The following is a 26064-nucleotide window of genomic DNA, read 5'->3' as shown; positions in this document are numbered from 1 at the left end:
ACATCCCTGGGAGACTCCTCCGATGCCCTTCCCGGAGGCGGCGATGGGGCAGGCCCTGGGGGGAATTCCTGCCCTCGGCGGAGGCACATGGGGTTCTCCCTCTATAACCCGTGCCGCTTCCCGGACGTATTTGTTCACTTGGTGATTTCTTCCTGGCCGGCTTCTCCTTCCCGCAAAGCGAGCCCCACACGTGCTGGGAGGCCGCCTGCCCTGGTCACGGCTGTCTCCCCAGCGTCTCTGATAGTTTTTAGCACATACGAGGTACTCAAAGTTTTTGACCGAATGAAGGAACGTGCCTAGTGGGATCTATGATTTCTTGAGGCAAGTTAGCTGTGTGATGCGTAGCATTCAGGAGAAGTGAGTACTGGTCATTTGTCCCAGAGAGCAGAAAATGTGATCGGTTCTACCAGACCCCAGGGTCCGAGCAAGGTCACCTCCTCTGAGAAGCCTCCCTGGATTTCTCCATTGTGAGAGCACCTCATCCATACAAGATACTTTGTGCATGCGATCCCCGGCACCCCCCTGCAGCATACTCATTTATTTAGTCCCCCACTCCGCAACCCCCCCCCCCCCCCCGCACACCTTTGGGGACAGGCCTAATGAGCTCTCCATCCCCTGCGCCTCACCCAGCACCTCTGTCCAAATCTGCTACACAAGAAAGGAAAAGACTGTGTGAATCTCTCCAATGGCCTTCCCATCGGGAACCACTGTCACAGCCTGAGGCTCCACCTCCCCTGCCAATGACAGCAGCCTCCTGGGGGCCGGGGAGCAGTCCCTCTCCCCGGTCCCTGACTCCAGGGCCTGGTGTGGACGGAGCCGGCGCCTGTCTTGGTCCCTGGGAGGGTGGTGGGGTCTTGACGGGTCCCCCAGTGCACACATCTCCACCGACGCCGGGACAAGAAAACTCTGAACCCGTGCCTCTGCAGCCCCACGAGTCTCCCTGCCAGTTCTCGTCCTGCCGCCACGGCCCGCGCCTCCCCTCCCTGCCCACCAGGCTGGCGTCACTGTGTCCGTGTCTCAGAGGGAGGGCACTGTGGCTGGCGCTCAGGGCTGTCCGCTAACACGCTCACGGCCATGCGGCTGCGAGGGCCACCCTGCGTCCTGCTGAGCCCCGATGTTGCACAAATGACCTCTCGCGTGACCTCTCCGCCCCAGTCCCGCAACCCCACTACGAGTTAGGAATTCCAAGGAAAGCGCCTCATGCCTTCCCGGGAGGCGGGGGGCGCTTTCCATGCTACAACCTGGCGTTCACTGATTAGGAAGGCACAGGTGGGGCGGCCCGGCTGGACAGGTTCTGGTAGCTTTGTCGGGAGGAGGTCTATACTCTAGGTGTTAGGTGTCCCCTCTCCAAACCTGCAGGATCACCAGGTGTGGGGGTCAGTCTGGGACGGGAGAACCTGCTGGGAGAAGCTTGGCCCTGAAAATTGACACTTGGCAGGGCCCCGGCTCACTGTCCCAGTTCAAGATGAGGTCCCCTAGACCCAGAGAACAGGCCCGTGACACTTCCGGGGAGGGGGAGCCGTTGGCCACCGAGATGGATGTGGCCAGGAAGCCGTTGCTACAGGCAGCGAGCCAGGCCCGAGGAGCACAGCCCTGTTTGCTCTGAGCTCAGCCAGGGTCTCCTCCCAGTCCTGGGAGCCAAATGCTTTAGAGGATAAACTGAGTCACGTATCCTTTCGAGGGCATGCCGGCCTGTGGTCCCAGAGCAAACAGGAGGTTGTCATCGAGCCCAGAGGCGGGACAAGCAGGTGACGCTCCTCCGAGAAGCTTGGAGTACCCGCGGCTGCCACCTGGGGACTTTCAGCCAGGAGCAGCTGCCGAATCTGCCAGGGGCCCCAGAGCCAGGTGACTGGGGCAGTGCCGTCTGTCCACACGGGCGGCAGCAGCAAAGGCTCCTTTTCCCACCCTGTCCTGAGGTGGCCTCCCTCCGGGGTCCGGCCCTGGGTGGGGTCCACACAGTGGGGTGAGGGAGTCTGGGTGTAACCCAGGTGCCAGCCTCGTGGGGTCCCGGGAGGGGCGGGGAAGGTGAGAAGTACCCAGCGTCGGCTCTGATTGTGCCTGGCCCGCGCGAAGGGTGCCGCCCCCTCTGTGCCCTCACTTCATCGCGGGGTACGGCAGATGGCCTGCCACCTGGACGCCAGGGTCAGACGCGGGAGGGAGTTCCAGGTGCGTACGTGCCAGTCCCCAGACCCGGGGACCCGCTGTGCGGCATCCTGAGACCCACAGAGGTTCGCCCCGCTTTTTGGAGCCTGGGCCCCTCGGCCCCACACATCCAGCTGGGCCTGTTCTGGAAACCGCACGTGGGACCAGCTCTGCGATCTACTGGAACTGCTTTGTGGAGACCCCGGTCCTCCCACCCCCCCACCAGGCGCAGTAGGAGATGAGTCTTCTGGGGACACGACCTGGGCCAGGGCGGCCTCTCCCACACGGGCTCCCCGGCCCCGCGACGCCCACCTCACCTCTCGGTCCAGGCCAGCTGCCACCGTCACAATGTCCCCCGTCTCGCTGTTGATGGTGAACATGTTCTGGGATGGGCTTTGTGGGGTCTGGGTCACGATCCGGTACCGCACCATCCCGTTGGCCGTGGTGCTGTCGTCAGCGTCATTGGCCGTGACCGTCATCACGTAGGTGCCTGCGACAGAGAAAGAGTCTCAGGTGGAAATTACTGGCGACACGTGCGGGTGCGCCCTCGCACACACCCAGGGCAGACATCACCAGCTGATCGCAGATCCGCGCGGAGGCCTCCGGAGCCGCCCATCCCCCCCACCCCCGCCACGTGCCGGATGCCGGCCAATCGAGGGAGATGGTGCTAGAAGGAAACCTGCTCCCGCACTTCCGCACAGAGACCCTCTGCAGGATTTCTGCTCGAGCTCGGGGCTCAGCCCTTCCTTTTCTCAGCTGCGGGAGGGCCGGGGCCCAGAGACCACGCTTCTCATGCTCCGAGCCCAGCGCTCTCCGCCCGCTCGGCTCTCAGTCTCCGCAGGGGCGCGTGGCGCGGTGCAGCGGGACGTCGGGGCGCAGAGTGGCGGGGACGGGGGCGCGGTGGGGACGTGGGGCGCGGCGGGGACCTGCGGCACATAGAGAAGGAACGGGGTCTGGGCGGTCTGCGGAAGGCACGGAAAAGCGCTTGTGGGGCGCAGGGAAAGCGAGCCGAGGGGAGACCCCGCAGGGGGCTGTGCACACGGGGGTGGAGGTGGGGTGTACGTGCAGGGGTGCCTGCGGGACACGCGGCTGTCTGCGTTTCAGATCCAAGCGGTTGGGGAGCCGCCCCCGCGGCCCCCGCGTCTCAGTGCTGGCGGGGGGTGGCCCGACCCTGCCTCGTGGCTGCAGGTCCTTTTGGTGTCCACCCTCCCCGGGTTGGATCAGCGCATCCCGCCCCCTGGCCACTGTGATGGGTTCAGCCGTGGGCACCTTACCCATCAGAGCCAAAGGCAATAGTTTCCTTTGCTGGGGTTTCGGGGAAACCAAAAGTTGTCCCTGACCCTGGAGCTGCTGGCTCAGTGAGTGAGGTTGGGGGCTATGGGCACTTTGTGGCCACAGAAGGCCAGGGCCATCTCGGGTGACAACTTCTCCCTAGGAAGCCCCTGGATCAAGCTGCACCTGAACCTATCACCCAAAGACTTTTTAGACATCAAGACATTAAGGAACAGTAGTTTTAGGTTCATAGCAAGACCTGACTAGAAGTACTTCCGTGTCACTGAGCTCATGCATTTCCATTCTTGTGCCATTTCAGTTTGAGTCTGTGTCACGTGCAGCTGAGTTCTGAGTAGCACCACCCCCAGCCTCGTGCCTGCCACTGGAGCCCTGGGCCCAGTGACCCCTGTCCTGAGCTGCACGTGTTGACTTCAGTTCCTCGCTCCCAGGTTGGGAACAGCGTGCTGTCCAGGGCCCTGCAGGGGTGCAGGGAGTGTGGGCACCTTCTTTGACAGGATCCTTTCTTGGGGGTTGTTGTCTTGAGCTGGGGCTGAACCGGGCTTGGGGTTTCAAGCTGTGCAGCTAGGCCTCCAGGCCTGAGAAAGGGCAAGGAGGAGGGGGGGAAGGGCAAGGAGAGAGGGGCTCTACACCCAGAAGCCCCGTCAGCCGGGCCTCCGTTTCCTCATGAGCTCCTTGACGAGGTCCCTGCTCCCAACACGGCCCCTGACTGGTGACCCGGGGAATCAGTTTCAGGGACCAAGGCGTTCCCAAACCTTTAAAATCCCAGGCTCAGAGTCAAATTTGGTGCCTCGTGAGAGAGAGTTCTGGAGGCAGAGTGTGTGCGGGCCGGATGCTGCTAAGGCTCTCGCTGTCTGGGACCCGCCCGGTCAGTCCGTGCCCTCTGGCTGTGCCCCGGCAGCCGCTGGGTGTGGAGCACCCGGTCTGGCTTGTCAGTAGCAAGAGCTGCCCTTTAGTTTGGGCTCGTTATAACACTGTGTTAGATTCAGCAGCCGCATGTTTGCTAAACGCAGGAGGCTGCTCTTTAAACAGATGATCTGCTTCTGACAATTCTCTGATTGCAGAAGGAAAGCCCATCCGGTAACCAGTGCATGTTCTCTGGAAGATATCAGATGGTTCAAGGTAGGAAAAGCACACCCATGACCCAGTCCCCGACACAACTGCCTACACCTGGCTTAGCGTGTCAGGTCAAGGAGCCTGAATTTCACATCTTCACCACCAAGAGCCTTTCTGCCCTTCCTTTTTTTTTTTTTTTTTAAAGCAACTTTATTACTGATTAAGGAAATGAAAGGAAGGCATTTTTCACATACCAAAAAGGCAAACACTATTTAAAAATAACGATGATACAGGGACGCCTGGGTGGCTCGGTGGGTTAAGCGTCCGACTTCAGCTCAGGATCTCACGGTTTGTGAGTTTGAGCCCCGCCTTGGGCTCTGTGCCAACAGCTCCGAGCCTGGAGCCTGTTTTGGATTCTGTGTCTCCCTCTCTCTCTCTTCCAAAAATAAGTAAACATACAAAAAATATAACGATGATACAGAATAGCCGTGATATATAGAGGACCTGGGACTCCTGCGTCCCCTTCTCTCCAGGGAGCAGACGGCCTCAGCTTCCAGCCTCAGCTTCCGGAGGCAGTTCCACTGTCTGTATGTATCCAAATGCCTTTAAAATGTGTCCAGTCAAGAAATCCACTGGTAGGAATTTGTCCCAAGGGAAAAATCACAGATGTACGAGAGAGGATTGATCCGTGCCCTCGGCTGTCCGTGTGGACATGGCTCCTGATGGCCAAGTGTGAAAATCCTCGACAAAGACTTACCAAACACCCACTACATGCCAAGCACCGTTTTGGCATTGCATGTTAGCGAGCAAAACGGGACAAAATCCCTGATGCACAGGGGTGGGTGTGACTATCAAATCCCCCACGTGGGGACCCTCGTAGGGATGCAGTGTTCCATACCTTGACTGTATGGACCCCCAAGTCCTGGCTGTGATATTGTGCTGAGGTTCTGTGAGACTGAACACACAAGCATATGCCAGCCGACCAGACATGAAAATAGAGCTCTAACCCGCCACCTGCAGGGACCAGCAGGGTGTGGGGGACATGACCCGCCACCTGCAGGGACCAGCCCTGCAAGCACAGCTCTCTACAGGTCAGCTTGGAAGAGGTGAGAGCCTCTATCTCTGGTGACAATCCAGGAAGCCACACATGAGCCCAGCAGCAAAGAGCCCAGAACGGCCGGGACTTGATCAATACCTGACAGCTTCCCCGTTTAAGTCCCCCTGCTTCTGACTCAGGGCTGACCAGGGTGTGTCCCCAGTGACACGGGCCCCCCCCCCCACCCCATCCCCAGGCCCGCAGTCCCATCAGGGACACGCAGACGCTCTCTTAGGTGCACGTTGCACGTGGCTCTACAGCGATCTCCAGTAAAAGTCCAAGTGGAAAGACCCCTGACCCGTGAAGCTCACGTCCAGTGGTGCAGACAAGCAAAGAGTGTAATCGATACATAAATGATATTAGCTGTAGGACAGCGGGGTGCTGGTTAAATAAATCATGATGTTCTTATAATAACATTCCTACGATGGACTAGCTCAGAGCCATTAAAATGTTGTAGAAGAATATTTAATGATATCTGAAATTTTCATGATACACGTACGACTCCCTGGAGAAGAATGAGGTTTCTCAACTGTTCAGTACGACCCCGGTCTTTAAAATCTCGTGTTTACGCAAAGGAGGGAAGGCCAGAGGGCGTATGTCAAATGCTCTCGACAGCAATCTCTGAGTGCGGGACCGCACGTGTAATTTGATTTTTGCTTTCTGAGTTTCTCCGTATCTTCCAAGTTTCCTTCAAAGAGTTGATCATCAGAAAATAAAATGTTACTAAAAAAAGCAAAACAGAAAAAGAAATACTCAGCCGAGAAACAGAATATGGGACTTCTTTTTTTTAAAACCTAAATCACAATTTGGTTTCTCTCAAAAAAGAGAGATTCTGAAAATCTGCTGTGTCTGTGGTCGCCACCGCACAGTCAGGTGACAGGCGCGTCACCGGAGAACCCTGTCAAAGGTCGGAAAGGGGCAGGGTCGCTGGGGAACTGAGGAGATGGGGGCCGCGGAGCTGAGCAGGGTCCAGGAGGTGGGAAGAGGCAGGAGGAAACCCTTTTCGACAGCTTGGAGGGCCCTCTGGGGGAGGCGGCCTCCCTCCCTGTCTGGGCGTGTTCTCCACCCCAGGTGAGCTTGCCCACCCGGCAGGCACCGGGACTCTGCTGACCCGGGAGCAGGCTCTGACCTGCTGGGTCCCTGTGCCACCGTCTACTCCCGACACACGAGGGCTTCTCCTTCCAAACCCTGCCTCCTACCTTGGTCTCGGCTTTCTTTCCCCGAGGCCTGCAGTGAACGCTGTGGCCTGTGGCCTCCTCCGTGTCCTTCTGTCCTGGGGTTTGGAGGGGTGAGCCCGACAGGCAGTGGCTAGTGGCCATGACCTCACTCCCTCCTGCAAGCCTCTGGCAAGCTGGGTGGTCTGGCAAACCTCCGCCAGGCAGCTCGAGGCCTTTCCTCGGGCACAGACAAGGTGCTGGGGGGTGGGGGGCTGAGAGGGTGCTCCGGCAAACTGGACGGTTTGAAGCAAGAGAACTTTATTATCCCCCAGAAGTGCAAAAACAAAGTGACGGCAGGGCGGTGCCCCCTCTGAAGGTGCTGGAAGCAGAGGGGGTCCTTCCTGCCTCTGCCGGCTCTGGGGGCCGCCAGCCACCCTTGGCATTGCTTGGCTCCAAGCTCTGGCCTGCCGTCACGTGGCCTCCTCCTCTGTGCCTCAGTCCTAATCTCCCCTTCTTACAAGGGACTCCAGCCCCAGTGGATCAGGACGCATCCTAATGAATTATGTCTGCAAAGATCATGTTACCCAATAAGGCCACATTCCGAGCTTCCGGGGTGACCCCGGTTTGGGGGGACACCATTCCAGCCGGTGCAGGGACTGGGGTGGGGCTGAGGCGGGCAGTTAAGCCAGGCAGTCGGGCTGACCCCTGGGTAACAAGGCACTAGAAGAGAGACCTTTCCAACCAAACGCCTGTGGCCTCGGGCCAAGCTGGGCTCAGGGTCAGACTGTACTCCATCCGGATCAGACCCCGGCCCTGCCGCTCCCGGGGGTCTGGTTCTGAACCTCACCGAGCCTCTTGGAGCCTGGGGGTCCTCTTCTGGAAGCTGGACATCCCTCGTGGGGTCCCGAGGGCATGCGCCGGTGCCTGGGGCGTGAGCAGGGCCGTCCCCGTGCGTCTGGAGGCTGTGGCTGCTGGCCTCCAGCCGGGCGGGTCTGAGTCCACGCACAACCACGAGCCCCAGCTACCCCAAGGACAGGCCACGGCCCCGGGCATGCCCTCCGCTAAGGAAGCGCTTACACCAGCAGCATCTGTGGTAACGCGGGGAGACGGTGCGTCCTTGTTCCCGGGGCCCAGAGGATGAGAAACGAAACATCCTTCCAGAACTTTCTGGGCGCCTCCTTGGGCCTCTCTCCCCAGTAGAAAGGCTTCCATTTTTCTTGGCGAATGAAACAGAACAACGGGATTGTATTTTCATCTACGCGGGGCCGCTGCCTGCTGCCGGGGTGGGGAGCATCTCTTACTGATCGCGCCGGCAGGGAAAGGGGAGAAAAGCAGAGGGTCGGTTCTTGCAAGAAATTCGTGTACAAACGTGGCTGTCCGCCTTAAAGGATTAATTTCACAAGCCTTAAATTGAAGTTTAATTTGAAAACTAATTCAGCCCCATAATTGGCTTTCTGCTCAAATCACTGAGGCTAAAGATTTAAATTCTTAATATTCAGATGACTTTCAAGTATCTGGTACCATCTGTGCATTAGTCCATGGCATTAATCTCAGGGAGCCCTCCGCCGGCACAGAAATAAAATAAATAAATAAACGGGCCACTAATAGAATAATCTATTTAAGCAAAAACTCTGCGTTATCAAGATGAGGGTTTCTTTGACTTCATTGGCAGCATATAGATTTCTCTGCTATTTAATATTTTAAGGCGACATTAATTTCAAAATTTATAATATAGGCCTTCACACAGTTACGAGGGGTTAGGGAAATCAGGAATTCCAATTAAAGCCTTTTTTAGTTAAAAGATAATCACCGCGGAGGCATCTTTTCTTGTGAGGGTCTCGAAGCCTGCCTCACAGAACTGTCAGCCGAGCAGCTCCGAGCTCCAGGAAGGAGGCCCCGGGCGTGTCCTGAGCCCTGGTTAGCCTCCAGGGCTCCCGGGTAGGGGGGCTGTCGGGCTGGGGCTGGGGTTCACGGAGTCCCGCCCTCACCTGGGTGCACAGCGGTGAAGAGAACAGACAGGATCTCTGCCCAGCGCTGTAAGCTAGCAACAAACTAAGTAACTCCATGAGTAATGGAGTATTAATGGAAAGCAGGGGGGCAGACAAGCCCCCTCACGTGGGCTGAAGAGGCGCCATGTGAGCTGAGGGAGGAAAAGGGGCCAGTGTCACAGCGACTGGGGGCAGGACACCCAGGCTGAGGGCACAGCAGGTGCAAAGGCCCCGAGGGAGGAAAATGCTTCCTTTTCCCGAAGGCCTCGGCCCAGGTGAGCATCTTGTACCACTCATTAGCACGTACATAGCATATAGATTTCGGGGTTCCTCAGCTGGACAATGGACACCTTGAGGGTGGGGTTTATATTTTCCTCTCCTGGAGAAAGGCGCTCTCACGTACAACATGTGTTTTCAGCAGGGGGTGGTGGGGTAGGGGGGGTGGGTGGGGAAACTGCCCACGCTACATTCTGCCCTTCTCCTGTTTCTTTCTCGTCTTTTTGCCTGATAGTGGATGTGATGCTTAGAGGCACGGCAGCCATTTTGTGACCACGTGGCAAGAAACAAGAAGGGGAGGCAAATACTGTGTGCACGGATGGGTTCAAGCTCTCCCCCAAACCCCCACTGGTCCAAGCTGGGTTTTCTGTGACTTGTGGCCAAATGCGTTCCTGACAGAGACCTGGGGAGGGGAAGCAGTTTGTACAATGGTTAGCACTGTGGCTCAGGAGTCAGACTGCCTGGGTTTAAATCTTGCCTCTGCCTGCACTAGCTGTGTGTCCTTATTCACCTCATCTCAAAAGTGGGGAAAACGAAAGTGCCTGTCCCGTAGGGCTGTTGTGGGGAGGTCTTGGAGAGCTGCACGGAAACACGCACACGTTAGCCTGCGGACATGTGCGTGAGGTCCGTGCACTGCACAAGCGTCAACATCCTGGAGTGATCTCGCACGACAGTTCTGTGAACCGTTCCCCTGGGGGAGACGGCTGGAGGGTTTGTGGGGTGTCTCTGTATCCTTACAGCTGCGTAAACCATCTGCTTTTCCTTTGGGGATTCACGCCCGCCACCTGCTCAGACTCTATGACTTGAGGGCTCCAGAACCAGACCCTGTCTGTGCCTGCAACACGCTCTCAGTGCACGCCCTGGCCGCGGGGGCTGCCTCAGGCCCGGCACACGACCCCAGCCAGGGCATGGGGATCTGCTGGGGCTCCTGCTGGACTCCCTCTCCCGGGGCCGCCCGAAGCTCAGAGACGCCTGCAGCTGCTGGGGTGGCTTGTCCACAGGAAGACAGAGGCTCCCTGGGAGCGAGCGAGCACCGGGGAGGGGACAGTCGGACAGTGGCCAGCAGGGCTCTGGCCGGTCCCACTCTGGACACAGTATCTCGGCATCTGAGGCTGCTGCCCGTCTCTGGACTCTGCAGTTAGATGAGCCGGCGAATCCCCTTTTCCAGGGGGGCCTCTGAGGTGGGCTTTGGATACCCAGAGATCTAACAGCTGTGATCAGAGCAGAGGACCCTCTTGACCCCAAACCACGATAAGCACTGCTCCAGCCTGCAGGACGGGCCATCCCAAGACCTCCACGCCCTCCCAGCCTGTCTGACCCAGCGATTCCAGGGAGCATTTCATGAATCGAGGGGGCGCCGGGGCTGGGGAAAGAACGCGGGGTGAACGTGGGGCCCGGCTGGGACCCTGGTCCGGAGTCAGCTTGCTAACGTCGCCAAGTGAACTACCCAAACCTTAAAAGGTTTTCACCTAGCTGAGTCAATATTTCATACATCCTTCCGTTTGTTTTCCCTGGCACGTACACCTGAAGCCCTTCATTAGCCCATCACGGCAGAGAATCGTGACTAATTTCCGGTGGTGGTTTTCCTTACCCCACAAAGGCACCGTGGGAAAGCTGCCTGTCACCGTGACTCCCTGACGTAAGGGGAGGCATCGCAGAGGCCATTTCCAAGTTCCGCCCGCCTCGGCGATGCCACGGCTCTGTTTGGTGTCAGCCTGCCCTTGACCAGGCGCGTGAGGGCGTCAAGCTGGTCCTTCGCATCGCGGCACCGCTCCGTCCCGGGCTTCGCTCTGGGACGTGGTGTCCCCGCTCCCCTCTGAGGGCTGTTCTGGGGTCAGGGACAGACGCTGGGTCCCCCAGGGACTCTGAAAGCCAGTCAACACCTCGTGTAGACAGACTGAGAGGCATGGGAGTGGCCAAAGAGGGCCGGCCTCCGGTCTTCCCGGCCACGCTCGGCACGCCACGTGGCCCCGTGGGGCTGGGCTGATGGACGGGCTGCTCCAGTCTCCAGGCTCAAAGGGTTATTTGCTCATGTGTTACCCTGATGAGTAAAGCCGGTCACACGTTTGGGAAGAGACTGTCTCTATCGATTTAAAAGACGGCACGGGAGGTTTGAGCTGTGATATCCAGGCGCCTTTACAGAGCGTTCTGGGTCTTGGGGCGAGAGGCCCACCGTGCCTGTGGTAACGAGGAAGCCCCCCAAGCCCGGCACCCAGTCCCCTGCCTCCGGCTGCATAAGGAGCTGGCGGCTGGCGGCTTCCGTCCAGTCTCTCTGGCTGCTTGGAGCTGATGTGCCCGTCGGCCGCCTTCCCCTGCCTCTCCAGGGGAGGAGCCGCCCCGGGTGCCGGCAGAAATGACGTCACACCCCATCCCCTTCACTGACACCAGGCTGGCCTGCGTCTTGAGGTTCTGAGACAATCAATCGAAAATGGCATTCGCCTTGTGGAAACAGCAGCCCCGGGAGACGGAGCTATGACAACGTCCTCGGGCGGGGAAGGGATGATAAATGCTCGCCCTCGCCGCCCCGTGCTGGCATGCCACCGGCCCCTCCCGGGAGGCCGCCTCCGCTCCGGGCTCCTTGTGCCCGGGCTTCCGCTTGCCCAGGGCCAGGGGCCCCGGAAGCCCTCCCGGGACGGGGCGTCGCCCACTAACTTACAGACACCAGTCACGCTGAAGTTCAGATGGGCAAGGCGGCCTCCGGCCCTGGAAGCATGTTCCGACGTTGCGTGGGGCACACGCGTGACAATGGCTACCCTCACATGCAGCGGGGCGTCCTGTGTTTTCGTGGCTACTCCCTGCTCAGCTCCACCGGCCCCGACCCCGCAGGCAGGTGTCCCGGGGACGACACTCCATCCTCGGAGGAGGCAGCGGTTTAGGGCCCCGCCTCTCAAACTTGGGCCTGCGCACAAACCACCGGGGGGGCGGGGCATCGTGCCCAGACTCCAGGCCCCACCTCCAGAGCCTGAATCAGGGGTGCGTGCTGAGAGGTTCTGCATTGCCCCCGTGTTCCCAGCGATGCCGCTGGTCCCCGGGCAAGGTTCCGGAGTTGGCTGGGGATTCTGGCCGGCTACGCTCAGGAGGGCTGCTCGCTTCACCTCCTCGGACCCTGAGCCGTGTCTTTGCTAAAGGGGAGCGGGAGGGCGCCCGCTTTTTGGGGGATGCGGATCCAGAGACATATCACGTGCTTCGCCAGGGGCCCGGCCCAGGATGAAGTCAACATCATTTACGCCAAACTGAAGTCTGTGGGAAGACTGGCTCTCGGGTCAACTCTGAGGGGTGCTGGGCCTCGGGCACGCAGGCTCACCTCTCGGGGCTGGGGGCGTCTGGCCTTCTCGTGGGTTTCCCAGGGGGCTTGGAATAAAATGCAAAGTGTGGTGTGGGAGACCTCGAATGGCAGGTCTCCCCTCTGAGCTCGCCTCCTGCCCCAGGACCTTTGCCCGTGCTTTTTCCCTCCCCAGGCCCCCTTTGCCCACACACAGACCGCAGACCTCCTGTCCAGGCGGCTCCTGCTCCTGCTTCAGCTCTCAGCCTGTAAGTCACCTCCACAGAGGGGCCCTCCCTGATCTGCAGCCACCTCCAGGACTCTCAGCGCCCCATGGCTTCCTTCTGAGCCTTATCATCGGTGCAGTGGCCATATTCACCTGTGGTAGCCTGTCTTGTCTGCACCCCTCTCTGGACCGCTCCCAGACGCACTGTGGGACACGCAGGAGGTGATAAACGAACGCATCAGCAGAAGGGTCCCGTGGGCGCCGGACGGCCTCCCCGGAGCACGGGGCCTCCTTGCCCACCGGCTCCTGCTGGCCCGCCGGTCGTCAGGGGCTGGGGGCTCACCTGGCTTGGAGCCTTCGTCCACAGAGCCGTTGTAGACCTGGTTGACGAACTCGGGACGGTTGTCATTCATGTCGATGACGTAGATGTACAGGTCGATGGGGTTCTCCACCTTGTTGCCGTTCATGTCCACGGCGTGGGCTCTGAGCTGGAAAGCAACACAGACACCGTCAGCCGTGGGGAACGGCCGGGAGCAGGTTCCCGCGGGCCCTCGGCAGCAGGCTGGGGGTGATGTGAGGGCCTGGGCCCCTCAAGGGAGGGTCTTGGCAGGGGTGTGAGATTGGGACGCATCATGAAACTTCTCTGAGCCTCGGCTCTCGCCTCCGTGGAAACGGGGAAGGATTGTCAGCAACCCTTAGTTTTTGGATGAGTTCATTCATTCATTCACCGTTCACTCATTAATTTATTCACTCAACCAGTATCTGTCACGGGCCTCTGTGCACCAGGCACTGGCTGGACCCGAGATTATTGCCCAGTGGAATGGACGTGGCCCAGCCCTGGGGCTTCTCATCTGGAAGGGAGAGGGACGTCAAGAAGGAAGAGAAGACACGTAACTTGGGTGTATGGTAGCAGCCGGCTGGGTTTGGGAGGAGGCCGGGCAGGCCTCCCAGAGGAGGTGATGTTGGAGCTGAGGCCTGACGAAGGAGATGGAGAGGAGAGCAAGGGTGGAGGTCCCCATGGGGGGTCCCAGAGTGGCTGAGGCCAGCCGAGGGGGCCGGAGAGGGGCCGTGTGGGGCCTGGGATGTGGGGGAGAACTGGGTCTGCCCAAGGTCTCTCTTCACCAAGGCTGTGAGTGTCACACGTGTCTCTGTGGAAACCGCATCACCCTGCGAGCTGGACACGTCGGACCCCAACACCTTTGCAACAGGACAGCACCAGGCCAAGGGCACGAGAAGAGCCGTGCTGGAAGCCTGTTGGAGTGTGGGGGGGTGTCCCCGAGCTGGGCGGGGGGCACACGATCCTCTCCACGGCCTCCTTGGGGCCCCGCGCCAGCTTCTGGGAAGGAGGAGGCCGTGTGTGTTCCACACCTGCCCCACGGAGGCTCGGTTCATCGCGACGGCCCCGAGTGGAATTTCACCCTTGAAGTGTTTAAGGAGCCGGGCGGTGGCCGCAGCCTCTCGGGCGGATGTGAGTCCCCAGCACCCTGGTTAAGGGACGTGAAGCCCCCTCGCCGTGTTAGCCCCTGGCCGGCCCATCCTGCTGCGGAAGCTCTGGGCGGCGGCCAGGTGACCCTCTGCCTCGTCGAACGCGGCCCTGAGCAGCGCACGGGGTCAAGGGTCAGGAAGCCTCTGGACAAGGTAATCCTGAGCTCCGGTTAACGCTGGCATCTCCCAACGGAAGTGGCGGTGCCCTCTTTGGCGCGGCCCTGTAGCAGAAGTGGCCCCCGGCTGTGAGGCCCGGGGTCCTCCTGGTCTCCCCCCCATCCCGCCCCCCAAATGTCCGTCGCATCGCTAGCTTCTGCGGGGGTGTCCAAGGCCCCCTCACCGCTCGGGGGGCCCATCCTCCTGCGGAGACAGGGAAGCCGTCCGCGCCTTCGGCGACCTGCAACCCCAAGCGTCTCGTCTCGCGTGAAGGGAAGGTCCTGCTCCTGCGATGTCGTGTGCAGGACGTGTGTCTCTTCTCGCCATGGGAGGGGGCAGGGAGACGCCAACTTGTGAGCTTGGTCTCGGGCCCCAGAGGGGACGGGACGAGAGCGCTGGGTACGACGGGCGCATGCTGCCTCTCCGGGGCTCGCGCTGCGTCTCCCGCTGGAGCACGGACCTCGGAGCACCCCACGTGGGCCCTGAGGCCGCCTGCGGGTGGGCGCTGGGGTGGCACTGGCCGCGCGCCTGCTCAGGGCCGGGCAGGGCCCCAGGAGCCCCACATGGGTCACTCACGCCTCGGGTTTCACGAGAACCCGAGAGACCACCTGGCTCCGACCTCTACTTTACGGACGGGGAAAGCGAGGCTCAGGAAGATGGAGGTAGTGGCGGGACTCAGCAGTGGGTCTTACGCGCGGAGCCCTTGAAGGAATCTTCTGGAGAACCATCTTGCAAAGCAAACACGACCCCTCTTCGTTTTGTGTGTTTGAACGCTTGTGTCAGTGACCCGTGGCCACGGACGATCAGCCGGCTCTCAGGTGGGAGGTGTGGCCGAAGGTGCCCGAGGATGGGGCGTGTGGATCCCCAGATGAGGGAGCGATGGCGGGTCGCCCCCCGACGGGGCGACGTTTTGTGGCACGGCTGACCGCTACGCAGGGACGCCGTCTGGGCGGGACGTGGTGGCCTCACGGCTCTGGGATCACGGTGCTTCCCCGGCCGGTGGGCTCAAGGGAGCCGGACGCTAGACAGCGGGCGGATTCCATGCACAGCTTGAAAGCGGAGGGGGCCACGTGCCGAGGGATGCAGGGGCCTTTAGAGGGCGACAGGGGCCCCGGCTGCCAGCCAGAAGGAAGTGGGGACCTGGGCCTGGCACGGCCTGAACGGGCAGGAAACAGACACTTGTAGGCCGGCTTCACCTCGACCTGCACCTGGTGAGACCCTGGGGCACAGCTGCCGACTTCTGACCTCCAGAGTGTGAGCCAGGAAGCGGGTGTTATTTGAAGCCACTGAGTTTGTGCTCACGCTGGGGGGCACCCCGTAAGGTAGGAGTGCCGGGAGGGGCTCGTGCTGGAGCCTTATGGGGGTGTGAGGGCCGCCAGGACCCTGACCTTGGGGGGGACAGCAGAGAGCTTCACACGGTGGGACAGAGAGTTGAAAAACGAGACGTGAGGGTTCAGTCCAGAATTTGGCAAATGGATCTGGCCGCCCTCCGGTCCGGGTCCCGTTGTCTCCGGCCGACTTGTCACCCCGCAGGGGGCAGGGCTGACACTGCTGGAGGTGGCTGCCAGGGGTGGCCCTGGGAGCCCCAGGGTGAGGGCCCACATTGCCCACTTGTGAGATGGGGTCTGAGGAGACTGAAGTGAGCAGCCCCGTGGGGCACATTTCCTAGTTGATGACGCGCGGGAAACAATCATTTCTCCGTCTCCCAAGACGGGACGTCAGGGCCGTGGCAGGGGACGGAAGAGAATGTGGGCAAAGTGTCTGGAGGCGAGTGAGTCACCCAGAGACCCGGACACCGAGCCGAGTGTGTGGGGACGGGTGGATGGTGTCCCCCCAGAGTTGCCGGCTCCTCTTGGCCGGCTTCAGAGAGGAGGGGGTGTGGCCTGCCTGCAGGTGTCCTTGGAAAGGACCAGGGGCCCTCGGGGGCATCTCTGCTTCCTCTCGCCCAGCAGCCATCCCGGGGGCCCTGCCCCGTGGCCGCAGGCAGTGGCACCAGCCACTGGGGCAGCAGCAGGAGGGCTGACCCGGGGCCCTTCCCGGGGAGCCCAGAATTCCAGGGCTGACTTTGGTGTGAACTGCAGGGGAGAAACAGTGAACTGGAAACACCAAGAGCAGGTCTTCATTTTGAGCTCAAGGTTTCCAAAGTAATTAAAATAAAATGCAAGGGAGAGCCTCCCCGCACGGCGTGCGTTCTCCCAGGAGCGGCTGTGCAGTCAGCAGGCGCTGGGGCCCGCGTCCTCCGGAGTGGGCTTGGCGGACAGCCCCCGGCACAGTCCCCAAACCCCGCCCACTGCACCTGCTGGCCGCGCCGTGGTGAGAATCTGAGAGAGAGACGCGAGCTGTGCCCACGTTTGCATCTGCGGGGCTGGGGCTCTGCTGCTGGCAGGTCGCGCCCCCCCCCCCCCCGTCTCTCCCTCTCCCCCTTGTCTCTCTATTTCTGTGTCTCTGTTTCTCCCTCTTGCTCTGTCTCTGGGTCTAGCTGCGTTGTCGGCACGTGAGGGGAGCTGACTCTCCATCTCGTGTCGGGCCACAGATGTGTGTGGACGGCCCGTGCAGCCCGTGGGGGAGCCCACGGGCGCGTGAAGGGGATGCGTCTTGGGCGGCATGGCTGCGTGAGCGCCCGTGCTGGCCGAGTGTCGGTTGGCGCTGAGGACCAGCGCGTAGCGAGCGGTGCACCAAGAACTCGAGAGGAGGTCCCAGGCCGTCGTCGGTCCACCTCCTTTCCCAGATCCCGCTGTCCCAGGGCCCGGCCTGGGGTGTCCACGTCGGGGAGTGCGTGGGCTAAGGTGCTGGCAACACTCGGCCGCGGGAGAAACAGAGGTCAACGCGCAGGGGCTCTGGGGGCAGCTTGCACTGGGGCTGACAGGGCTTGGGAGGCCCAGACAACGACGGGCTGTGAGACCCATCCCTCACAAGCCTCAGTCTCCGTGAAATGGACTCGCCGTCGATCCCACCTCAGACAGGACCCCAAGCCTGGAGGCTGGCCACGCAGGGTGGGCTCCGTGGCCTGAGACCACGCAGCCCACGGGCCCTGAGCTCAGGAGGGCCCGCGTGTGGCTGAACGCCCTGCCGTCACTGTCTTGAAATCCTTAGTCCAGATGAGGGGCCCCCATTTCATTCTGCACTGGGACCCGGAATGTGTGGCCATCCTGGACGTCGGAGCAGGACCTTGCCCGGGGCGGCCCCTCCCCACCAGGCCAGCCAGGGCTGTGGTCACAGAGCAGTCGTGGGGGGCAGCCCGGCCCAGGGCCTATGACAAAGGCTTTCTTTCAGCAGTCTGGACGGTCCGTAAGAAACAGCCAGAGAAGACACCTGCACTGGGGACAGCAGGGGTCGCTGGAGCCCCAAGGAAGGCAGGAGAGGTGCCCCACCGGGAGCTCCCCCTCCCCAAACCACGAAGCAACTGCGGCCGATGGCTGCAGTACAGAGAGAGGAGTGACGTTTCAGGGGACACTGAAGAGCCACGTGGCGCCAGCCCTACGGTCAGGAGAGGGGTCGCCTGGGGCCAACCCTACCGTCAGGCCTCAAGAGAAGGGTCTGGCACCTCAGGCCCGGGGGAGGGGCTTTCTCTAAGCAACCGTGATAATGAAAGACAAATCTGTCTAATCTTGAAGGAGGTCAGCATGATCACCAGCACGTGGCCTCTTTGTGGGGCTGTTTGGAGACAAAGCTCTCCCATGTCGACCGAGGCTCTGGATGTCATTGGCCAATCAGGGACGAGGGCCGCAGGGCAGAGGGACACCTGACCAGGTGGGCGACGTAGCGAGCAAGCAGCAACCCCCCGCCTTCTCTTCTCACTCACTGGGAACGCTCACCTGTCCCCGGCCACTGGCTGCACATACCTTTAGACTCGGGGGCACAGACGCCTGGAACAGCGCATTCAGAAGGGCATGTGCCTCTGGGAGGGTGGACAGACCACAAGGGAGGTGGGAGGGGGGCAGGGAGGAGGGGTGGCGCATCCCCAGTGTCCGGCCCCCGCTGAGTGTTGGGTGTGGGAACAACCACGCCTTATTTTACCAGGGCCTCGGGGAAGCCCCCTGCAAGCCCCTCCCGGGGGGAAGGCACCCCTGAAACGGCCTGCCTAGACGCCAGCAGCAAAATGGGCCCGAGTGTCAGCGGCCACCTGCTTCAGGGTTTTCAAGTCTGTGTTTCTCCCTCCACATTCCCTAGCCCTGGGAACGGAATCACCGGTCTGGCTCAGAAAAGATGTAGTGATTTTCCTTGTACCTGCTTCTTCTCCCTGACCCTGGCCCCCACCGTCCGAGGGGCAGTCAGGATGACACCCGGATGCCCATTTCCAGTGGCATCTCCAGGCAGGACACACCCACTCCGTCAAGACCTGTGGTCTGATTGCTGAAGAATCTGGGCACGTGGTCTTTCTTAGGGGTTTCAGGCCAAAAGGCTTTGATGCCTTTTAATCCCAGTGGTATAAGCTCCCCCTGACCGGGGCCATGTTTGTTCATGTTATCACTGTAGGCCCACTGTCAACCACAAGGCCTAACATGTACTAGGCACTTGAGAACTGTTCCCTGGATGGATAGATGGATGGATGGAATGTATGTATATATGGATGGATGGATGGATGGATCAGTGGATGGTGGGTGGCTGAGTGGGTGTGTAGATGGATGGATGAGTGGATGGATGGATGGATGGATGGACGGATGGACAGATGGGTGGATGGATGGATCAGTGGATAGATGGAAAGATGGATGGATGGATGGATGGATGGGGGATGAAGTGGTATACCCAAAGGGAAGAGTCTGGAAGTATGAGCCAAGGTTTCTCTTGGAAGCTTCTCTGAAGAGGGATGTCTGGGTCTAGTGAACTGGGGATTTCTGGAGCCAGGAGCCTGACTTTGATTCCACACCTGTCTCTACTCATGGGCGAAGACCCATGAGTAGAGAGGAACCTTCTCTTCCATGTCGACTAGCTCTGTGAAGCTGAACCCACCTGGAACTTGGGCAGCCAGTCTGAGACCGTGGCTAAGAAGGATGGACCAACCTCCCAACCCAGCTTCCCCAGGTCCAGTCAGCCTCGCACCCTACTTCTCATGGGGCGTCAGGGGTCCCTCGGGGGAGGCCACCATTGTCAACGACAGAGTTAACCTCTCCCACCAATTCCTTCTCTCTGCAAATGGTTCCTGTGCATCCCCTGAGGGCCAGGCTCTGTTCTTGGGCCTGGTGACGTGGTGTGGATAGCTTGATGGCTCTTTGCCACGTGGAGCCTTCCTGCTAGCAGGAGGTGGACAGTGGGCCCCAAGCAGATAACCAGAGAGTGGCGGCGGTGTTTGGCCATATTCGGCACTGGGGGCTGAAGCCAAGTGAAATCTGGGCTGATTACGTCCACATCAGGGCAAAAGGCTGAGAATACGATGCTCTCCAACGATGGTCTTCATTTCCAAGTTACAAGCGAGGACCTGGACATTCAGACATCGTGATGACAACTACAATGTGCACACCGGCCGTATCGTGCGTGGGGCTCTGTTCTCCGGGCTTCGCACATGTGAACCCTGCATCCTCCCACCTGGTGAGGGGCCCGGGGTCCTCACCTCTGCCTCCAGCTCACACTGCCTCCAGCTGGTGCAAACCTGCATCTTGCAGATGAGGAGGGGGTCCGGACGGGGGACTGGCCATTAGGGTGGAGGCCACGAGATGCTGCTGCTTTCACCTGAGCTCCGGGGTCCCTCCCCTGAGCTACCACGTCAGGGAGGCCAAGCAGGAGAGGAGCCAACAGCCCCCAGAAGCCCGAGCCCTGCAACCTTTGTGGTCACGTCCGTTTCCCCTCTGCGTGCCCCGCTCCGAGGTGGCACCAGCACGGCACTCATCCCGGACCCGCTGCCGGCTCTCAGAGAAGCAGGTGTGTTATTCTAGGGCTGGACAGGATGGAACTGCTCACAGGGGCACTCCAGAAAAAGGGCCCCACGGTGCCCAGCAGCCACGTGTCCCCTCCCTCCACCAGAACTAATGAGCTCCTGGGAGCACACGTGGATCCAGAGCTTCTAGACCAGGGGTCCTTCCAAGGTGGTCCCAGACCTTCCTGTCTTCCCCCGGGAATGTGACAGACGTGTCCATCCCGGGCCCACTGAATGAGAAACCCCAGGGTGGTGCCCAGCACCGTGGGCTTTACACAGCCCTGCGGGCAATTCCAGCACAGGCTCAGGCTGACATTCTCCTTCCCAAGTTAGGAACCCAAGGCCCGAGGTACTCACGTGGTAGGAGGCTCGCTCCTCCCGGTCCATGGGCCTAGTGACATACATGCGTCCAGACATGGAGTCGATGCTGAAGACCTCCATGGGGGGCTGGTCGGCACCCACCCCCGTGATGCTGTACCGGATGGGGATGTCGTTGTCTTTGTCGGACCGGATCTGGAAACAGGAGCAAAAGCAGAGGAGAGTCAGCCTGCGGTGGGGGGCAGGGGCCACGCTTCTTAAACGTCCACTCATCCCACCCCTGATTTGCTTGCACTTGGCCAGCTCGGGGAACATCAGGTATCCACTCTGGGAACTGGAAGGGCAGCCAGTGATGAGGGGGTCATGGAGTGCCACCAACCACACGTCCGGTGGCCCAGCAGGTGACGGGGAAAGATGAGACCACGGAGCAGCTGCTACAGAGTCCAGAAGGGAGAAAGGCTGGGACACAGCACACACACCCGCTACGTGTTCGTCCGTGTCCCAATATCTTGCGCCTTTGACGGGGGCACCAGAGAACAGGGTCCGGTCCCCGAAGGTGGGAGGCTGTGAGGATGGGTCGGGGCAGAGAGGACCCGCAACCGGGAGGTAGACACAGATTTCACACTGAGGACTGTTGTCACAACGGCTACAGGCCTACATGTGAACGTGAAAGTATTTTCACGGAGAACTGTGAACTCTTTCATTTAGAGGAAGCAAAAGCTCACCTGACGGGAACGGGGGTGACCACTGGAAGGTAACTGGTTTCTCTGAGCCCCCGAGACTGAAAAGGTATCATTGATAAGGTCAAAGTAACAGATTGGAATTCAACTTTGAATACAGTTGACTCTTGACCATGGGGTTGAACTGCGCTGGTCCATTTATATAGGGAATTCTTTTGGACAAATACAGTACAGGACTGTAGACGTATTTTCTGTTCCTACGGTTTTCGTAATAACGTTGTCTTTTCTCTGGCTTACTTTATTGTAAGCACACGGCACATAATACATTCAACATAGAAAATATGTGTTAATGGACTGTTTATGTTGTTGGTAAGGCTGCTGGTGGACGGTAGGCTATGAGTAGTTAAGTTTTTGGAGGTCAGAAGTTATATGTGGATTCCAGGCGGTGCTGGGGGTGGGTGCTCCAATAACCCTTCATCGTTCACGGGTCCCCAGTATACCTTTACAAAATGCAGTTTTTTCCCTGTAAATCAAAGCTCAGGGATCATAACAACATTTTATAACGAAACAGACACGATGGAAACCTCCAGTTCTACAGAGCAGGGTCGGCTTTATTGCAAGACTGCAAATAAAATTCAATGCAGAAAAAAAAACAACCCCTGAGCTCATGGACACAGAGGACAGGCAGGTAGCTGCCAGAGGTGGGGGCGTAGGGCGGGCGGCATGAGCGAAGGCGTCCAGGGTGCCCACTTCCTGGTCTAGAATAAGGCAGTCACGGGATGGGGCGGTAGTTAACGGTCCTCTCCCACCCTTGTGCCAGCTGCTATGTCTCCAAGTCCTCACGACAAGAGTCGTTTTTGTACCAGGTAGTGACAGATGTTAAGTAGATTTCTTGGGTGGTTGTTTGGGAATGTACCCCCCGCCCCAAATACTCCTGTCCTCCACCCTGTACCCTCCCCCCTCCTCCACAATTCCTCTTCCAACCCCATAACTCTCGCCTCCCCAGCCCCTCCCCCCTCCACAAACCCCTCCCCGACACCCCGCTCCTTCCCCCTCCACATACCTCTCCCCACCCCTCTCCTCTCCACATATCTCTCCCCCACCCTGCCCTCCCCTCCTCCCCTCCCAAACCCCTATCCCACCCCCACTGCCATTCCTCCCCTCAGTCTACGAGGACTGTTTTGGTTTCCATCTCCCACCTCCTGGCTCTGCCCCGAGCAGCACACACCGGCAGGGCTCAGGCCAGGCCACGGAAAGAACGGCCGGGGCCAGGGCTGGGGACGCATGTCACCCGGTGCCGTCCCTTGGGCCGTGGGGGTGTCGGAGCTCTGCTGTGCTCATCTTGGCCACAGCCACCCCTGCCTCCCTCCAGGGATGAACACATTGGGTCCCGGGCCTGCCGCCTTCTGCCCGCTCATCGCTTACAGTGCTGGGTGCCCCAGGACACGTGTGTACCCTGTGTTCATCATGGGCCCTCTACTGCCCACCGAGTAACGTCCTTCAGCCAGGACAGCCGTGTGCAAGCAGCCCAGCATGCAGCCACGTCCAGGGAGATGAGTCTGTACGGAGGACAGAGGACAGAGGACGGGCGCCTTCCTGGCCACCTGGCTCCTTCCCCAGGGCTCCTTTCACAGGACAGCGGCCCTGGCCCTCCGTGGCTGTGAGCCACCTCTTCTCCCCCGAGGGAGTTTTCGCCAGGGAAATGGGGCGGCAGTTGCCAGTCTGGGTCCCAGAGAGGAAGACCCCTCTGGCTATCTGCACCTGCGCTGTTTGTCCACGTGTGGGGAACCCATTAGAGCAGATCAGACCCCGTTTGGGAACTATGTGATTAATGTAGAAAGCCCCAGGCTGGCTGCTTATGAAGCACAAGCTCTGTCTTCTGGGAGCCCGGAAAGTTCTAGAAAGTTCGGTGAGTTCGGCACTTGAGCACACAGAGGGCCCCAGAGAAGTGGCCGAGCTGCGCTGGATGGAGGGGTCGCTGGGTTCGGGCCAGGCAGTCCTCCAGAGGCGGGGGCTCTGGCAGCCGGCCGGCGAGCACAGTGGACGGCCTGGCACGCGTCTACCGCGTTCTCTGGGCCAGACTGCCCATCCTTCATGGGGAAATTTAATTATAAAACCACTGAAAAGAACCCACCACATATTTAAAGAGGTTTTATTTTTTGCAAAGGAATCTCATTACAGTTTGACCACTGGGTGCCTTTGCTTAATTCCCCAGCTGCTGCTCTGTGTGCGCGCCCGGGACTCAGTGCCGGCTCGGGGATGCTCCGCACAGTTTACCACATTAAGAAGAAATACTGTACAAATGAATTCACCAGATCAGGGGAGAGCAGTTTCCCCTTGATTTGTGTCTGGAAAATGAGAAAAACATCACGGCAGCATACGATAGGGCCATGAATAAAGAACACAGACAGGCGTTTCTATCACCCACCTCACTTTTACGACGCCACGGAGAATTAGGCTCTTTTGCATTTGTTATTAAAGGACAGAACAGATGGTAAAAGGTTAGTTTAAAGTGACGTCTACATTAAAATAACTTATGGTGCCGGGCGATTGTTTTCACCCAGGGACTTGTGCGTGGAAGGCCGGCTCGCGTCCTTAGGAAAGGCCGGATGAAATGAAGGATTCTGGCAGAATCTTCCCCAAGGAGGAGGTATTTGCCTAATCTCAAATGAACTTGAAACCGGAGAAAAGTCACCATGTGTGGGTTTGAATCGCAAACACCTCGGAGGTTTATTCCCAAAGCATCGAACCGGAGAGAATCACGTCCAGACTTCAGCAGAGAAAGCCTCACCCCAGGAGAGGACGACACCCCAGCAAGGAGAGAGGACCTTCAGCTTCAGGCTGGTCCCCTGCTCCCGCCCCGCGTCACTTCAACACCTTCACGTGCCGTGGGCCGGGCCCTGCTCTGGGCGGACCCTGCCCTGCCCTCACGTGGCTCGCGTGCCCGGGGAATCAGACACACCTGAAAGAGTGACACCCTCTTAGTCCACAATTAAAAAGCATGGTAACGACTGGCAGGGAAGGAACAGGGTCCTTGAGAGGCCCCAGGGGAAGAGCTCAGGGACAGGTTTGAACTCCACTGCCTTATATAGTTTTCCCACACGCACCACTCATGCTCGCACACACACGCGCACACATGCGCACATGCGCACACACGCACACACGGCTGGATCTCCCCTCCCCTTTTGCACTCAGCGTCCTGGAAGGTGCGGGTTCCGTGTCCTCAGGGTTTCCTTGCCCGCTGTGAGGTGTCCCCGGGACCTCCTGCCCTGACATTTGCAAGCTGCTCTCAGGTTCTGAGGACCAAGTTCTCCTGCGAGGACGTAAATAATTCTTCTGTGGCGCCTTCCGGGTGTTCCTCCTCGCCGGGTATTAAGCCTGGAGACCTTCCCAGAAAACAGACTACACACCCTCGTTTTTGTTGCCTCCTGGGACCGCTGAAGTGCAGCGGCCGCCGCTCGCCCCCCGCCCGGCCCGGGACCATCGGGACGCAGGAGGCGGGTGGACACGCGGCCGTGGCTGCAGCCGGCCAAGAGAGGCAATTTTCTTTCAAACCCTTGACTCCCAGCAGAGCCCAGAGGTAAGAGAAGGGTTTCACCGGACACATTTGTAGCTTGGCTGCAGCGGGGCCCCAGCTCTGACCGCTGGGGCTTCTTGGTTTTCTCAGGGTCACCTCAGGCTTTCTCTGTCTGCTGTCCTGTCTGCGTGAATGCCCGCCTATCCTCCCTTCTCCCTCCCGCGTGAGCACAAACATGCTCAGCTCCCTTTTCTGGGCCCCAGGAGCACAAGCACCACAGGCTGTGTCTGCAGGGATGGCAGTGCAGCTGTGGGTGAACACAGGAACCACGGACACACGGCCTGGGGACGGGAGCCACGGACACTCGGCCTGGGGACAGGAGCCACGGACACACCGCCTGGGGACGGGAACCAAGGACACTCGGCCTGGGGATGGGAACCACGGACACTTGGCCTGGGGACAGGAGCCACGGACACACCGCCTCGGGACGGGAGCCACGGACACATGGCCTGGGGACGGGAGCCACGGACACTCGGCCTGGGGACGGGAGCCACGGACACTCGGCCTGGGGACGGGAGCCACGGACACTCGGCCTGGGGACGGGAGCCACGGACACACGGCCTGGGGACGGGAGCCACGGATACTCGGCCTGGGGACGGGAACCACGGACACACTGCCTGGGGATGGGAACCAAGGACACTTGGCCTGGGGACGGGAGCCACGGACACACCGCCTGAGGACGGGAACCAAGGACACTCGGCCTGGGGACGGGAGCCACGGACACTCGGCCTGGGGACGGGAACCACGGACACACTGCCTGGGGACGGGAGCCACGGACACACGGCCTGGGGACGGGAACCACGGACACACTGCCTGGGGATGGGAACCAAGGACACTCAGCCTGGGGACGGGAGCCATGGACACTCGGCCTGGGGACGGGAGCCACGGACACTCGGCCTGGGGACGGGAGCCACGGACACACCGCCTGGGGACGGGAACCAAGGACACTCGGCTTGGGGACGGGAGCCACGGACACTCGGCCTGGGGATGGGAGCCACGGACACACCGCCTGGGGACAGGAACCAAGGACACTCGGCCTGGGGACGGGAGCCACGGACACTCGGCCTGGGGACGGGAGCCACGGACACTCGGCCTGAGGACGGGAACCAAGGACACTCGGCCTGGGGACGGGAGCCACGGACACTGGGCCTGGGGATGGGAGCCACGGACACACCACCTGGGGACGGGAACCACAGACACACGGCCTGGGGATGGGAACCACGGACACACGGCCTGGAGACGGGAACCACGGACACTCGGCCTGGGGCAGGAATGGGGGGCGGGGCAGGCAGACAGCAAGCAGATGGCCAGTGTCACTTCCACAGCCGCAGGGAAGCCTAAGGCAGCGGGGCTGGGGGGGTGGGCGGCACCAAGGGCTTCTCTGAGCCCTGTGGGAGGAGGAAGTACACAGGGAGAGAAATGTGGGGAGCAGCCAGAGGTGGGAGGAAGCAGGTGCACTCAGAGCCTCACGGGCTGCTGTGTGAGTGAGGAAGTGAACAGAGAA

At 60.2% G+C, this 26064-nt stretch overlaps 1 protein-coding gene across 4 annotated transcripts in view; it reads right to left on the bottom strand.

Annotated features, from left to right (window-relative positions):
* CDH4 (cadherin 4) overlaps positions 1–26064 on the bottom strand; it is a 540313-nt gene that overhangs the window by 47545 nt on the left and 466704 nt on the right. For all 4 annotated transcript variants that reach the window (XR_009249149.1, XM_058686129.1, XM_058686130.1 and 1 more), the window contains exons 5-7: positions 20343–20498; positions 12837–12981; positions 2460–2632 (exon numbers count right to left, since the gene is read on the bottom strand). Coding sequence is in view for 3 of the 4 variants with exons in the window: in XM_058686129.1 (XP_058542112.1) it covers positions 2460–2632; positions 12837–12981; positions 20343–20498 (474 nt within the window). In the remaining variant the exon portion in view is untranslated. The remainder of the gene's footprint in view (positions 1–2459; positions 2633–12836; positions 12982–20342; positions 20499–26064) is intronic.

The sequence above is a fragment of the Neofelis nebulosa genome, chromosome 9, assembly GCF_028018385.1.
Source record: "Neofelis nebulosa isolate mNeoNeb1 chromosome 9, mNeoNeb1.pri, whole genome shotgun sequence".
NCBI lineage: Eukaryota > Metazoa > Chordata > Mammalia > Carnivora > Felidae > Neofelis > Neofelis nebulosa.
Note: the sequence above shows the minus strand (reverse complement) of the source record. Positions and strands in the feature narration are given on the sequence as shown.